General features: G+C 33.5%; 1 protein-coding gene across 2 annotated transcripts in view; it reads left to right on the forward strand.

The window, feature by feature from the left end:
- GALNT13 (polypeptide N-acetylgalactosaminyltransferase 13) overlaps window positions 1-13,805 on the forward strand; it is a 648,808-nt gene that overhangs the window by 583,840 nt on the left and 51,163 nt on the right. For both annotated transcript variants that reach the window (XM_005676121.3, XM_018063172.1), the window contains exon 10: window positions 5,237-5,376. In XM_005676121.3, coding sequence (XP_005676178.2) covers window positions 5,237-5,376 — 140 coding nt within the window. The remainder of the gene's footprint in view (window positions 1-5,236; window positions 5,377-13,805) is intronic.

Raw genomic sequence — 13,805 nt, forward strand, 5'->3', positions numbered from 1 at the left:
TTTGTCTCTGGGAGATGAGTTCAGGGTCCTCTTACTCTACCATTTACGTCACCTTCTGACCTGCCCAGACTTTTGATGATAAAGATCAGATTGATATAAATAGATTGAGAAGTTTTCTGATATTCACTTCTTCTATGTGATACTGTCCTCAACAGAAGCTATGATCTTTGTACAATTCATTATCTCATTTTTATTCCATTAAAATAAAACTGAAGTGATAATAGTAAATGATAAGTTCAACAGATAATCACTGTGTCTTATTGGCTGGCATGGGTCATCAACCGCTTAATATAGTTCTAACCATTGACTTCCTAATGAGCAGTTATGAGCCTGGGTAATTTCTGTGCATATTAAGAATGACTAAAAATTTAAAAGGCAGGATAAGAGTAGTTTTAAATTTAAAAAAATTCCAACTAATCTGTTAAACGTCTTCTACATATAGTACTTAGATACTCTAGAATGCAGTAACCCCTAGTTGGCCTAAAAATGATCCTTTTATTATGCTTGAGAAGAAATGTACATTCTTATTCGAATAGCCCTTATGACAAGTATTTTAAGTAAATAACAGATAATTTTCTCTTTAAGAGGAATTTTGAAAATATAAAAAATTCTTAGCTAAAACTATACTCATTTAATATGCAAGCATACTGTTAATATATAATTGTATATAGAAAATTGATTAGCTTCACAGTTTTAATTTTTATACTTAAGGATAAAATAGATTTTTAAAGGTTTTTTTTTCTTTCTCTTCTTTTAGTAGCAAAGAGAATGCACTGCTTTTATTTTTCAGTTATTTTTGTTCCACAGATTTACTCAGTTACAATGATAGTGTAAAAAATTATTTGTACTTTTTTCCATTTCCCATATTTTATAGACATTTCAATACAGCAGTCATATTTTGTCAATTAGGTATACCATTGATTTACTTAAAAATCCCTATTGAAAGAAATTATTTCCTCTTTTTACCACTTTATGCTACAATATGCATTTTTATGCACAAAACAAGAGCTTTAGTCTAAAAGCAGGTATTCTCTCATCAGGCACCTTATTTCAGGTACCTTGTTTATAGGTAATCAAAACTGTTAGGCTTATTAGGTATCTACTTGGGAGGAACTTATTTGAGATTATGATCTTCTATTTAAAGAATTGAAACACAATTCTTCTATATATCTAGATTATCTAGATAAATAGATTTAACATGAATAAATAACAGGTTATTAAATAAAGTAACTGCCCATAAATGTTATCATTTACCTATTAATCAAACCTGCAAATGTAGAGTTAAAGTACTTCTTTATTCTAATTCACCATGAAACTCTAAATGCCAGAGCTTCTCTAGCATTTGTTCAAGTTCCATTGAAAGATTTACGTTAAAAACTTATAACTCCTATAAGCTGCTTTTGAAAAAAAACCGTAATGCATTAAGATTCCTTCTATTGCAAACTTCTACCCTCACCCTATTTTTGTTATAGCATGTATCACCTTCTAATGTATTACTGTTTACTTATGTCTCCTTCCCCTACAAGGTAAATTCCATTGAGGAAGATACATTTTTTTGTTCATTGACATATCCAAAGTGCTTAGAAAACAAGCTCTGTATAAAGGCTGGAACATGATAAATATCTGCTGATTCAAATGTTGGCTTGGCTTATGCTATCTTTGCCTGTTTCTCTTTCCATTTGTTTATCTTATTCCTGTATTTGCTTCACTATCTTAGAAGGCATTCTCTATATGGTAGCCTCAGAAGCTCCAGGCTTTAGTCATCTTTACAGCTAGCAATTCCAAAGGAAAGAGAATTTCTACTTTCTAATAGTAGAAAGTTGTCAGAGTATACTTTTATTTATTCATACTTTTGTCACATGCCCAGTCCTAAGCCAGTCATTATGATAGGTTATAAGTAACAATGAGAAATGGGTTGCTTTGATTGTCTTGGGGGCTACAGAATTTGATCTGAGGAATAGCAGCATCCCCTGGGAGCTTGGTAACTATGTAGACTATCAGGCCTCAGTATAGACCACCTGAATCAAAATGTGAATTTTTAACAGGATTCACTAGTGATATGCCTTTATTCTGTGATGCTAGTTGGAGCTGGAAAGACAGGAAGGGGGACGAGGTCAGCAAGTCACACGAGTGAGAGTGTGACGGTTGCCCAAAGAAAACTTGAATGCTCTTACCAATATGCAAAATGGATGCCAGGCAGTCAAAAGCAGCAGGTATCCATTACAATATGCAATATGTATTCAGCAGTCCATCCTAAAGGAGATCAGTCCTGGGTGTTCATTGGAAGGACTGATGCTGAAGATGAAACTACAATACTTTGGCCACCTCATGTGAAGAGCTGACTCACTGGAACAGATCCTGATGCTGGGAGGGATTGGGGGCAAGAGGAGAAGGGGACGACAGAGGATGAGATGTTTAATGGCATCACCGACTCGATGGACATGAGTTTGGGTAAACTCCGGGAGTTGGTGATGGACAGGGAGGCCTGCAATTCATGGGGTTGCAAAGAGTCGGACACGACTGAGTGACTGAATGGAACTGAATTATTATATACCACACACAAGATACCTTAGGAATCAAGAGATTAAATTATTTGTCCAAAGTTCTTACTGGGGAGGCAAAGAGAATTAACATGTGATAGAATATCAAGTACTAACAAGTATGCTGGAGAATAAAGAATGGAGGGATAGAGCATTAGCAAGATGATGGGAGGGGTGATCAGTTTAGAGAGGAAAGTCAGGGTGAGCATGAGGAAATAAATTTTATTAGAGATTTGGAGAAAGAGAAAGAAAGCAAGAAAGAGTGGGAAAGCCAGTTTTGCTACAATGAAGTGAATACAGGTGATTAATTCAGAGAGACAACCAAGGGTCATTTCATAAAGAAACTCTGGCAATGATTATGATATTGTCAATTATTTCTAGCACAATGGAAAATTGTTGGAAGCTCAGGAGCAAGGGAACACATGATTTTATATTTCAAATATACTGTCTAGGGAGCAGGCAATAGTAAATAAAGGATAAATGGAGAAATGTAAGATGTCAGGGAGACTAGTTAGGAGGTGATGGCATGCTTAGGCATGCTTAGTCTTAGGCAAGAGATGAGAGAGAGACCAGGATGGTAATGGGGATGATAGAAAGGCTCGGAATCTATAGACAGTCCTTGACTCATGATGATTTGACTAAAGTTTTCAACTTTATTATGGTGTGAAAGCAATAGGTATTCAGTAAAAACTGTACTTGTGAAACTTTAGAATTTGATATTTTTCCAGGCTAGCAACATACAGCATAATACTCTCTTGAGAAGCTGGGCTGCCCCAGCACCCAATCAGCTATGTGATCAGGAGGGTGAAAACAACCGATACTCTTAAAACCATTCTCTATCCATTCAGTCGCCCTGTTTTTCACTTTCAGCATAATATTCAATAAAGTATGTGATATATTCAACAATTTTTTATAAAATTGGATTAATATTAGATGATTTTTGCCAGTTGTAGCCTAATGCAAATGTTCTGAGCACATTTGATGTAGGCTTGGCTCAGCTGCAACGTTTGGTAGGTTAGGTCTATTGAATGCATTTTTTTTTAACTTATGATGGGTTTCTCAGGATGTAACCCCTCTGTATGTAGAACGATCCATATTGTGGATTGTTAATGAATTGAATGTCTGTGTGAGATAAAAGAAATATTCATGTTTTTGCCTTGAGAAAATGGGTGGACACTATTGCCAGTTACTGAAATAGAGAATCTTGAAGATGGGTCATGTGGAAAATCAAGAGGACCTTTTTGGAATGTTAAATTTAAGATGCAAAACTACTGAATTAAATACTTTGAAGCAGCATTGCCTTTTTCTCTGGGTCCAATAGAATTTTTAAGTAAGATTTTCAAAGCCACTAAACAAAAAGAAATTCTTTTAGTAATCTATTTTGTCAGTGTTATTGAATCTCTTTTGAAGGCTACATCCAGACTGGAGGTTCTGGATACAATTATTTTGAAAGGAAGTATTTGTCTACAAAGCCCAAATATCTTTTTATTTTCATCCAAACACTAGCTAGAAAAATCAATATTTTATTGTAGAAGGAAATGGTTTGGCTGCTTAAACATTTGGGGGAAAAAACAAAATTCTGGAAAAAAACCAAATGGGTGGTGAGGAGTAGGAAGGACTGGCAGGTGATAAGCCTCAAGAGTGCAGCCTCATTTGAAAATAGTAACCTAAATAATGGTATTAGTTACAGACATATAGACTGTCTAAACAACTGTTCCTTTATTACGCATGACTAATAGACTTTGCTGCTTGGTTGGGATAGCATATCAAGACTGGACCACTTTTTTCCTGTGCCAACGTGTGGTTACTTACTGCTCTTAAACACGTTAAACAGACATCTTTTCGAAATCTAAGAATTAATTGTCATCTTATAACAGTTATTTAGCCACTTCAATTAAATGTCATTTTAATATTAGTAATGAGCAATTCATGTCACTAAAATTAGTGGTGTTATTTTTCTCAACTAAAAATCACTCTATTATGATCCTCAATGGAAAATTCATTTTAAATTCACATATTCTGCTATTAAATGAAGTACAATTAAGCAATTTTAATAATACACATGTGAGTATATTTCATTTTCTTGTGGTTTCTTATTTATTTACTAACTTACTCAAGGATTTGAAGTGGTTTACACTAACTTGTAAAACAGGGAAAAATTAGTAAAGAAAAAGTTAGGTCCTAAACCTAGATAAAATAAAAATTCAAGAAGGAAAACTTATGTGAAGGAAAACAAATGTGTCATCCATTGTGAGGGTCATATTTATGTATATTTCTCATTAAATGCACAAGTAGTGAATTAATGACACTAAAGGAAAAATATGAGGAATACAAATAGTGAAGCCACTGAAACTTTCATTAAAAAGAAACCACATTATCACATAGCTCAATTAAGCTTTCATTATGAGATGATAAATTAATACCAACTTATACTTACTTAATTATTCAATTTAAGAAGTACAAGTACTTGGTGATAAATATTTACATTTTAAGTCATAACCAATGGAAAAACTTTTTATATCCATTTAATGTTCTAATTGGATGTTAGCAAGAAATCAGTGTAGTAGCAGCTGCACATGCAATTCAATTTGATGAAATTTTAATTATAGAGAAAAAACTGATAGCAAAGCAGAGTGAAACAGTGCTAAAATGAAAATAGCATAAACAGATTTCAATGTTTCTCTGAAAAATTCCAGGTGTTGTCAAAGTGGATTACGGAGATGTATCAGTCAGAAAAACACTAAGAGAAAATCTGAAGTGTAAGCCCTTTTCTTGGTACCTTGAAAACATCTATCCGGACTCCCAGATCCCAAGACGTTATTACTCACTTGGAGAGGTATGAATTATTTATTTTGGTTAAGTTATAAATATATTTTGCAAAAAAGCAATTTCTAAGGAGCTCAATATTTTTATGTTATGAATACAATGCTTTAATGGTTTTTAAACAGATCTATTATAAAAGACTTCTCATAAATTACAAGGACCATAAAGGTCTATATCATTGGGATTTATAAAAAACACAGTTTAAGGTAGAATAAATAGTACTTTGTTTCTTTATAAATAGTTCTAAAGCTTTTTAATCATATGGAATTTAGAGTCTTTGAGGTTTACAGCAAATTTTGTTTTTCTTTATGTAGGCTATAAGTGTTAATATTTACTGCGGGCAAAGAAACTGGAAACTTTAAGTTTATTAATTTACTAATATAAGTAACATATTTTTGGAAAAGTAAACTTTATAAAGCAAAATAAAATAGTAAGAAGATTAGGTTAATCTACATTTTTCATAAATTGCATCAAGAACTGGCCAAAAAGAGGTAGCTGGATTCTTGTATCTGCTTTGATATTCAGTCTATTATAATATAGCACACCAGGTAAACCAACTGAAGATTCCCTATACATTCATGAGAAGTGAGGGTGAAAGGGTATTATCATAATACTATTATCAAAATCATACTGACTTTGGACACATGGAGAACCCCTGATCTGTTCCATACTTTCTCAAAATATTATCTTTTTTAATAAATATTTTCACTTCTTACAAAGTTTTCACTCTCACTCATCCAGAAATCTACTTTTTCTAATAACCATATACAATTCAGAGGACAAACCTGCCATAACTTTATTGTATTCAGAAGAAAACAATGCATTTTTGTTATTTTCTCTTCCTCTGTGACTTTTTAAATTTTTATTGGAGTATAGCTCATTTATAATGCTGTGTTAGTGTCAGATGTACTACAAAGTGATTCATTTATACATATATATATCTCTCTATTCCTTAGATTCTTTTCCCATATAGGCTACTACAGAGCATTGAGTAGAGTTCCCTGTGCTATATACAGCAGGTCCTTATTAGTTATCTATTTTGTATTGTGTATATATCAATCCCAATCTGCCAATTTCTACTCCCCTTCCCACCCCCCTGGTACCCATAAGTTTGTTTTTACATCAAATATACTTCTGTTTTGTAAATAAGTTCATTTGTACTTTATTTTTTTGGATTCCACATAAAAGCATTATTTATTTTGCTTTCTTACTTCACTCAGTACAACAATTTCTAGGTCCATTCATGTTGCTGCAAATGGAATTATTTCATTCTTCTTTGTGGCTGAGTCATATTTCATTATACATATGTACCACATCTTCTTTACCCATTACTCTGTAGATGAACATTTAAGTTGCTTCCATGTCCTGGCTACTGTAAGTATTGCTTCGTGAAACACTGGGGTGCATGTATCTTTTTAAATCAAGAGTCTTCTCTAGATAACATGCCAAGGAGTGGGATTGCTGGATAATATGGAAGCTCTATTTGTAGTTTTTCTTAGGGAATCTCCATACTGTTGTTCATAGTGGCTGCACCAATTTATATTCCCACCAAAAGTGTAGAAGGAGTCCCTTTTCTACAGCATTCATTGTTTGTAGATTTTTTTATGATGACCATTCTGACCAGTATAAGATGTGTCTCATTATACATTTGATTTGCATTTCTCCAATAATTAGTGATGTTGAGCATCTTTTCATGTGCTTTTTGGGCATTTGTATGTCTTCTTTAGAGAAACATACATTTAGATCTTCTGCCCATTTTTTGTTTGTGTTGTTTGGTTTTGGATATTGAGTTGCATAAACTGTATATTTTAGAGATTGACTCCTTCTCTGTCACTTCATTTGTAAATATTTTCTCCCATTCTCTGGGTTGTCTTTTCATTTTGTTTACGGTTTCCTTTGCTGTGCAAAAGCTTTTAAGTTTAATTAGACCCCATTTGGTGTTTTAATTTTCATTACTCTAGGAAGTGGAGTTTATTTTTGTGTATCTTTCTAGGGAGCGTTCTACTTTTTTTTTTTTTTTTTTTTTACACTTAGCTGTCCAGTTCTCCCAGCACCACTTATTCAGTTTTATCCATTGTATATTCCTGCCTCCTTTGTTGTAGATTAGGGGGCCACAGGTGTGTGGGTTTGTCTCAGGGATTTCTATCTTGTTCCATTGGTCTATATTTCTGTTTTTGTACCAATACCATAATGTCTTGATGACTGTAGCTTTGTACTCTAGTCTGAAATCAGGCAGTTTGATTCATCCAGCTCCATTTTTGCTTTCTCAAGATTGCTTCAGCTATTCAGGGTCTTTTGTGTTTCCATACAAATTATAAAATTATTTGCTCTGTTAAAAATTACCATTGGTAATTTCATAGCAATTGCTTGAATCTGTAAGTTGCTTTGGGTACCATATCTTTAGAGATTAAAAAGTTAGCTTCATCATAAGTATATAAGCATATGGTCATAATACATATTTAATTGCTCAAAATAAGAGTTATCCCTTTATGAATTATATGCTTCATATTGGTAATTTCCCACTTAATAGGAATTACATTTGAGAAAACTAATTTAGTATTTGTTACATTAAAACATTTTAATATCAATAATACAATGCATTTGGAAAATATTATTTGAATCTGTCATTTTTATAGGTCATAATAGCAGAATATCTGAAAATTCAGTCTAATATTTTTTGGTTCATTTGCCAAGATATCGATTCACTAGAAAATAAAAACAGACAATTCATTTCCAGCTGAATTGTTTTTAAAGACTTTTTTGTGTGTGCCTTATCCATACACTGTCAAATATCTATTTAACATTAATCAGAATTCTGTAGTGCAAAGGTTCATGTGTAATAACACTGAATATTACCACTTTCTAGGTGTAACTTTAGTCCTGTGCCTCTGGCTTTTTTTTTTTTTTAATTATTTGTTTTCATTGGGATGGGAGTGTTATTGCTATTGTTTTTAAATATTCAGTATTCCCATGTTAGCAGTAAGTCACGGGATTTATTTACATTTAATACATAAAATAGAAGAGTGTTTTTTAAAACTAGAGCTCTATGTGCATGCTAGTTATTATAATCTAGTTCTACTAAAGATCTCCAATAAAGTATCTAATACTCATTTCATTTATGGAAAAGTTTGTTGGGCCAATTGTGAATTTGTACCTTTAGAAGAGGGAGTTTTTCTATTCTTGTAGTAGGGTATTCCTCCCGTGGTAGTCAATGCACCCAGGTAGTGAGTAAACGCTGATCACATTTTCTAAAAGAAGTTATGACCAAGACCTGTTAACAAGACAGATATGAGTTAAGAGGAGTTTTTGGAAATTATCTAAGGCCATCAGGGTGACTCCTGAGAAAGACTCAGGACTCTGAAATAGAACCTAGATATCTACTTCCAATTTAAAAATTCAGTTTCATACTCTCCTGCACTACACATTGAGAAATCTAATTAATTGACTTTCTGAAAAAATGAAAATGAAGTGTGAGAAAATTCCTTTATACAACCTACTGATTTTAAAGTACCTATCTTCTTTAGTGGATCAGGTGGCTTTATTTTAATTTACAGAAATAATTTGAAAAACTTTTGAAGATAGGAATATACCTTTAGGGTTTTTGAAACATATCCGGGAGAGGCAACATGGTGTACTGAAAGAATTTCAGACTTTGGAATCAAGCAGAGGAGGGCCTAATTCCTGACCTCCCATTTTAGGACTCAAGTAGCACTAGGTCTCTCTCTGGTACCTAGCAGTAGAAGGAAGGTTATCATGCAGGTGACAGTGACGATTGAGGATACAGAGCATCTATAACACCACCTAGCAGAGGAGTAGCAGCACCAGTAGTGACAGTTATTGTAATTCTTATAGCTACTATTGTTTTCTTACTATGTCAAACACTACGCTAGATGCTTAAAAATTGTATTTTTAAAAAATCACAATTTCTTGGCAGGTTTTGTTATTATCCCCAATTAAATATGGAAACCTTTATGCAGAAAATTCACACGATTGACCTAATGGTCATAGAGCTAGCTAAATATTGAAGTCAGGATTCAAATACATTTTAGTCTGACAATAATGTTCACTTTTCCTTTTAACTAGAAGGAGAAAATGGATATCACTATATGTTATTCATTCAAAGTACTTTTATTAATTAAGAGCTTAAGCTGTAACCTGTGCTATATGCTAAGGATGAAAAGTCAACAAGAAAGACCTGTACTCTTAAGCCATTCTACTGAAATGGGGGTGAGGGAAAAGGCAAGAGATAATCAAACAGGTAAGAAATTCAGTTGAATTAAAACTGTCCTATGAGGTATTTAAAAAACTCAATAAATTAAAAAATCTATGAGATATATCTGGTTTTGAACTTTCTGGGATATTAATGTACTACAGTTTTCCATTTTAAAACCACCCTTCAAGAGATGCAGTCCTGCAACAATTTCCTTGAAAACAAGAAGGACAAATTCACCAAGCACTGCTTTCCAATTCAATTTTGCACAGTCATGTGTAGTCATAAACACTTTGATAATGAGTTTGAGAAAACCTATTAATGGACTATATTGGATGACAGTCATTTAAATCTTTTTCTTTCTTACTGTCATTATGTATGAAGGCACTGTCTCTCAGATAGTCTCAAAGTGGAACCAGGTGTCCAAAGCTACTTATCTAGGGCACAAAGTTATTTCTTTGAAGTAATTCACATGTACTCAATTTCAAATGAAATTGTTAGAATCTAACAATTTACAAGTTCTTTAAGTTTCAATGTTTTTCAAAGCCCAGATGTTTAATATTGCAGTGCACTGGTGCCAATAAGTATTTTCACGTCAATTTCTCTTTATAGCTTTCCTTGTTACATTAGAAGATAGAGGTAAACATGATTGATATTCAGTTTCTATCAGTGTATATTGTCGCCAAAATAATCATCAGTATTGATATCAGACAACTGTTGTAATTTCTTACATTTGAATTTTATGCAGGTAATTGAAATATTACTTCACCCAGCCCATGAATTACATGCAATTTCCAATGGGAAGTTAAAAGCTGAATTGCTTTGAACTAAAACCTTTAGGTAGCTTAATGAAGCATATGCCTTTTAGGCTTAGTAAGCAGATCATAATGGAATAAGGAAAAGGAGCTTCCTGCAGCATTAAATTCTCTCTTAACTAACACTAGCTTATGTATATTTAGCATGTCAGCTCCTGATCTTATAAATATAAAAGCTAATTCAACTATAAGATTGAAAATTGGCCTTCTAAAGTAATAAAGCTTTACCCTAAATTTTTGGCCTTGGACAGGCCAGCATCTTGGGGAAAAAAATGTTTTGTAAGCTATGTGGAACACAGGAATACAGAGGGCAAGAGGGAAGAGAAGAGGAATTCTGGAGCCAATTGACTTAACTCTTGGGGCTTAATATCCATATTTGCATGCTGCTTGGAAGACATTTTGACAGTAGTCTCTGAATTTTTTACTGCCTACTTGACGCCTTATCACTTCCTTTTCCTCTTGTATTCTTTAACCTTATCAACTAGTTAAGATCCTTGCACACATTGACACTGTATTCCTTAAACACTGTTAAAGAACAAATTTCAGTAACTAAAAATAGACATCTATTGAAGCTGCTAGGCTGCAGGGATTAAGGATAAAATCAGTTACTGCCAAATCCAGAGGCTAAAACCCTGAGAGTGTTATGTGTCTGTTGGTAATCAGATCTATTTATAAATTCACCATCTTCTTGATCTTTTAATAAGATAACCAGTAAAAAAAAAAAAATGCCTCATATTTTAAAACATGCACAAATGGGGCATTCTCTCTGCCCATGATCATATTCGCAAAACTCTTTGGGACCCAGTAACTGATTTTTATCTCAGTGTAACTAATACACAGGCAAAATATATTGCTCTCCATCACATGTTAACTCTAAAGAATGTTGACCTGGGTAACCCACCTATGGATGAAATTAGTGAGTTTACTACTGGAAAGTTTTTTTTTTTTTTTTCTGGCTTTACACTACTGATAAATACATTAGAACCATTTCTGATTTTATTATTTGAATATTCATTGTCATAAACAACTACAACAAACTATATTCCAGTTAGAGCATTTATGAATTCTCCTAGGATTGATTTTGTTATCCACCAAAATATGTGAAATTGTCCAGTATTCTGTATTTACTGTTTTGTTGAAGGAGGTTAAGATATCACATACTCTGTGTTTTTAAATCTCACAGTCAGGTCATTGGAAACCCAGGTTTACATAAGAGAAGTCAGCTTGGATTTGTTAATTATATAGATTTTGCAAATCTATATAAAACCATCCTTCTGATTTATTCACAATTTGGTAAAGAGAAATGCATATTCACTACAGCAATTATAATATGGAAATATTAACATTAAACTTGAATTCACTGCAAATGTATTTCCTTTACAGAGTAAAGAGAAACCAAATGAAGCTGACATATTTAAAATAATGATAATGAGTAACATAATATACAGTTGAAGGATAAGCATGTATTGGAGTAACTAAAGCCAAAAAAAAAAAAAAACTAAGTTTAGTCTAATTTTAGAATGCATTTTACATATTAGTTTTGAAATTCAAAGGTGGTGGGGGTGAGAGTTTATGCCTCTCCGTTAGAATTGGAGTTCCCACTTTTGCTTTCTGTTACCATCCGGCAGAGGGAGCAAAAGCTAATGAATAAACCGTGTAAGTGGTAACATTACCCATGATCCTGCCAATGAGTAGAAACTTTTAGAAAAAGACTTGCTGATTTCTAACATCAAGACACAAACGGGAAAAATACTCCCAAGTTTATGTCATTAAAGACTATTCCTCAGGCAATAAAAGATTATGTGTAAACAAAGAAATGTCAAAGTAGACAACAAAGTTAAAACTCTGTTGGTCCTACACCAGGTACTCAAAGCTATAAAATAACACAAGGGATGAGTCACAAGACTTTCCCAGAATGCAGAACTACCCATATGCTCTACTTATGTTGATTCAGGTTGGATTCTGTAACGAGTTTCTGTAGATGAAGTTCCTCCATGTTTGTCTGCCTAGATTTTTCTTAGGATTAATGAATGGCATAATCAAGCAATTGGTCTTGTCAGGTAATATAATACCAGTGACAAGCTCAGGATCTTTCCTGATATTTCATTTTGTTGCTTAAATAGCATTCTTTGGGAAGACATACATATATTTTTTCCTGTATGCTAGTATCTTCTATTATACATTAAGATTAGATCATTGAGGACTGTCAGAAGACACTAGCAACCATTTTTATGTTTGAAGAAAATATTAGATTTCCAATGTTAGACTCATTTACTTGAGAATACCCTGATGCACACCATGCTGCCTTATAGGTGTTCATACATTAAAAAAAAAAAATCTAGATATCATAGGACTACTGCAAAAACCTCTCAGACATTGTCTCTATCCAGATGGTATGTTCTTCTTAATTTTTTAAAGTGGATATTGAGAGTCCTGTTGCCTGACACTTCATTCTCTATCATATTTGTATCCAGTGTCATCTTGACAATAGACAGAAATAATTTGCATGACCTGGACCCAACAGTTTGACACTCAGCATGGAAACCACTTTGCTTCTAGACTTTTTGACCTGGTTCTCAGGTCTGATCTTAGGCCACTTCCCTGTTCCATGTGTCTTTGGCACTGTCTGGATGACCTGTCATTTACCTTCGCCTTTATTCAACTGGAACTTAATCCTCCCTTGCTCTTTTCACCCCCTTTCTGAAAAATACTGCCTACCAGTCTAGATGTCAGGACTAGGCAATTTCCAACCTCACTGTAAATTTCAATTACTTATTTGAGCAAACTGCTTAGCCTCTTTGTATCTTAATGTCTTCATATATAAAATTAGGGTAATAGGTTGGTTTTAAATTAGTTATTACACATAAGTGCTTGGAACAGTTCATGGCACATACAACTTCAATTATTCAATTTTACTGTGGTGGTTGTCTTCCTTGTCTCATTCTGACAGCTTTCCTAAGCCACTGACTCCTATCTGTTTCCAGTCTCCCAGAACTCATGTCCAGTTAGCCTCACCAGATTTGACTTGAGTTCCTATACTATATCCTCTTAGTACCTGCTACTTTCTAAGGGACAATTAATGTTACATGTCTAGAAACTGTCAAACCAATTTTCAGGAAGGTTAGAACCTGCCATGAAGAGAACAAACTCCTTTCCATGCACTCCCCAAAATGAATCTATTCTGTAATTCTGAAAAAATAACAGCAGCAGTGATATAGTTTCAATCTTTTTGAATTCCTCAACTGAATCAGAGAGAGCATCCAGGTTAGCAAAAACAAAAAGTGATGGACAAATTTAACAATAAAATTAGACGACAAGGTATTCTCACCAGTCCTAAAGTATGACTTGTAAACTTCATGACCATGAGTTGAGTTCAGTTCAGTCGCTCAGTCATGTCTGACTCTTTGCAACCCCATG

The sequence above is a fragment of the Capra hircus genome, chromosome 2, assembly GCF_001704415.2.
Source record: "Capra hircus breed San Clemente chromosome 2, ASM170441v1, whole genome shotgun sequence".
Lineage (NCBI taxonomy): Eukaryota > Metazoa > Chordata > Mammalia > Artiodactyla > Bovidae > Capra > Capra hircus.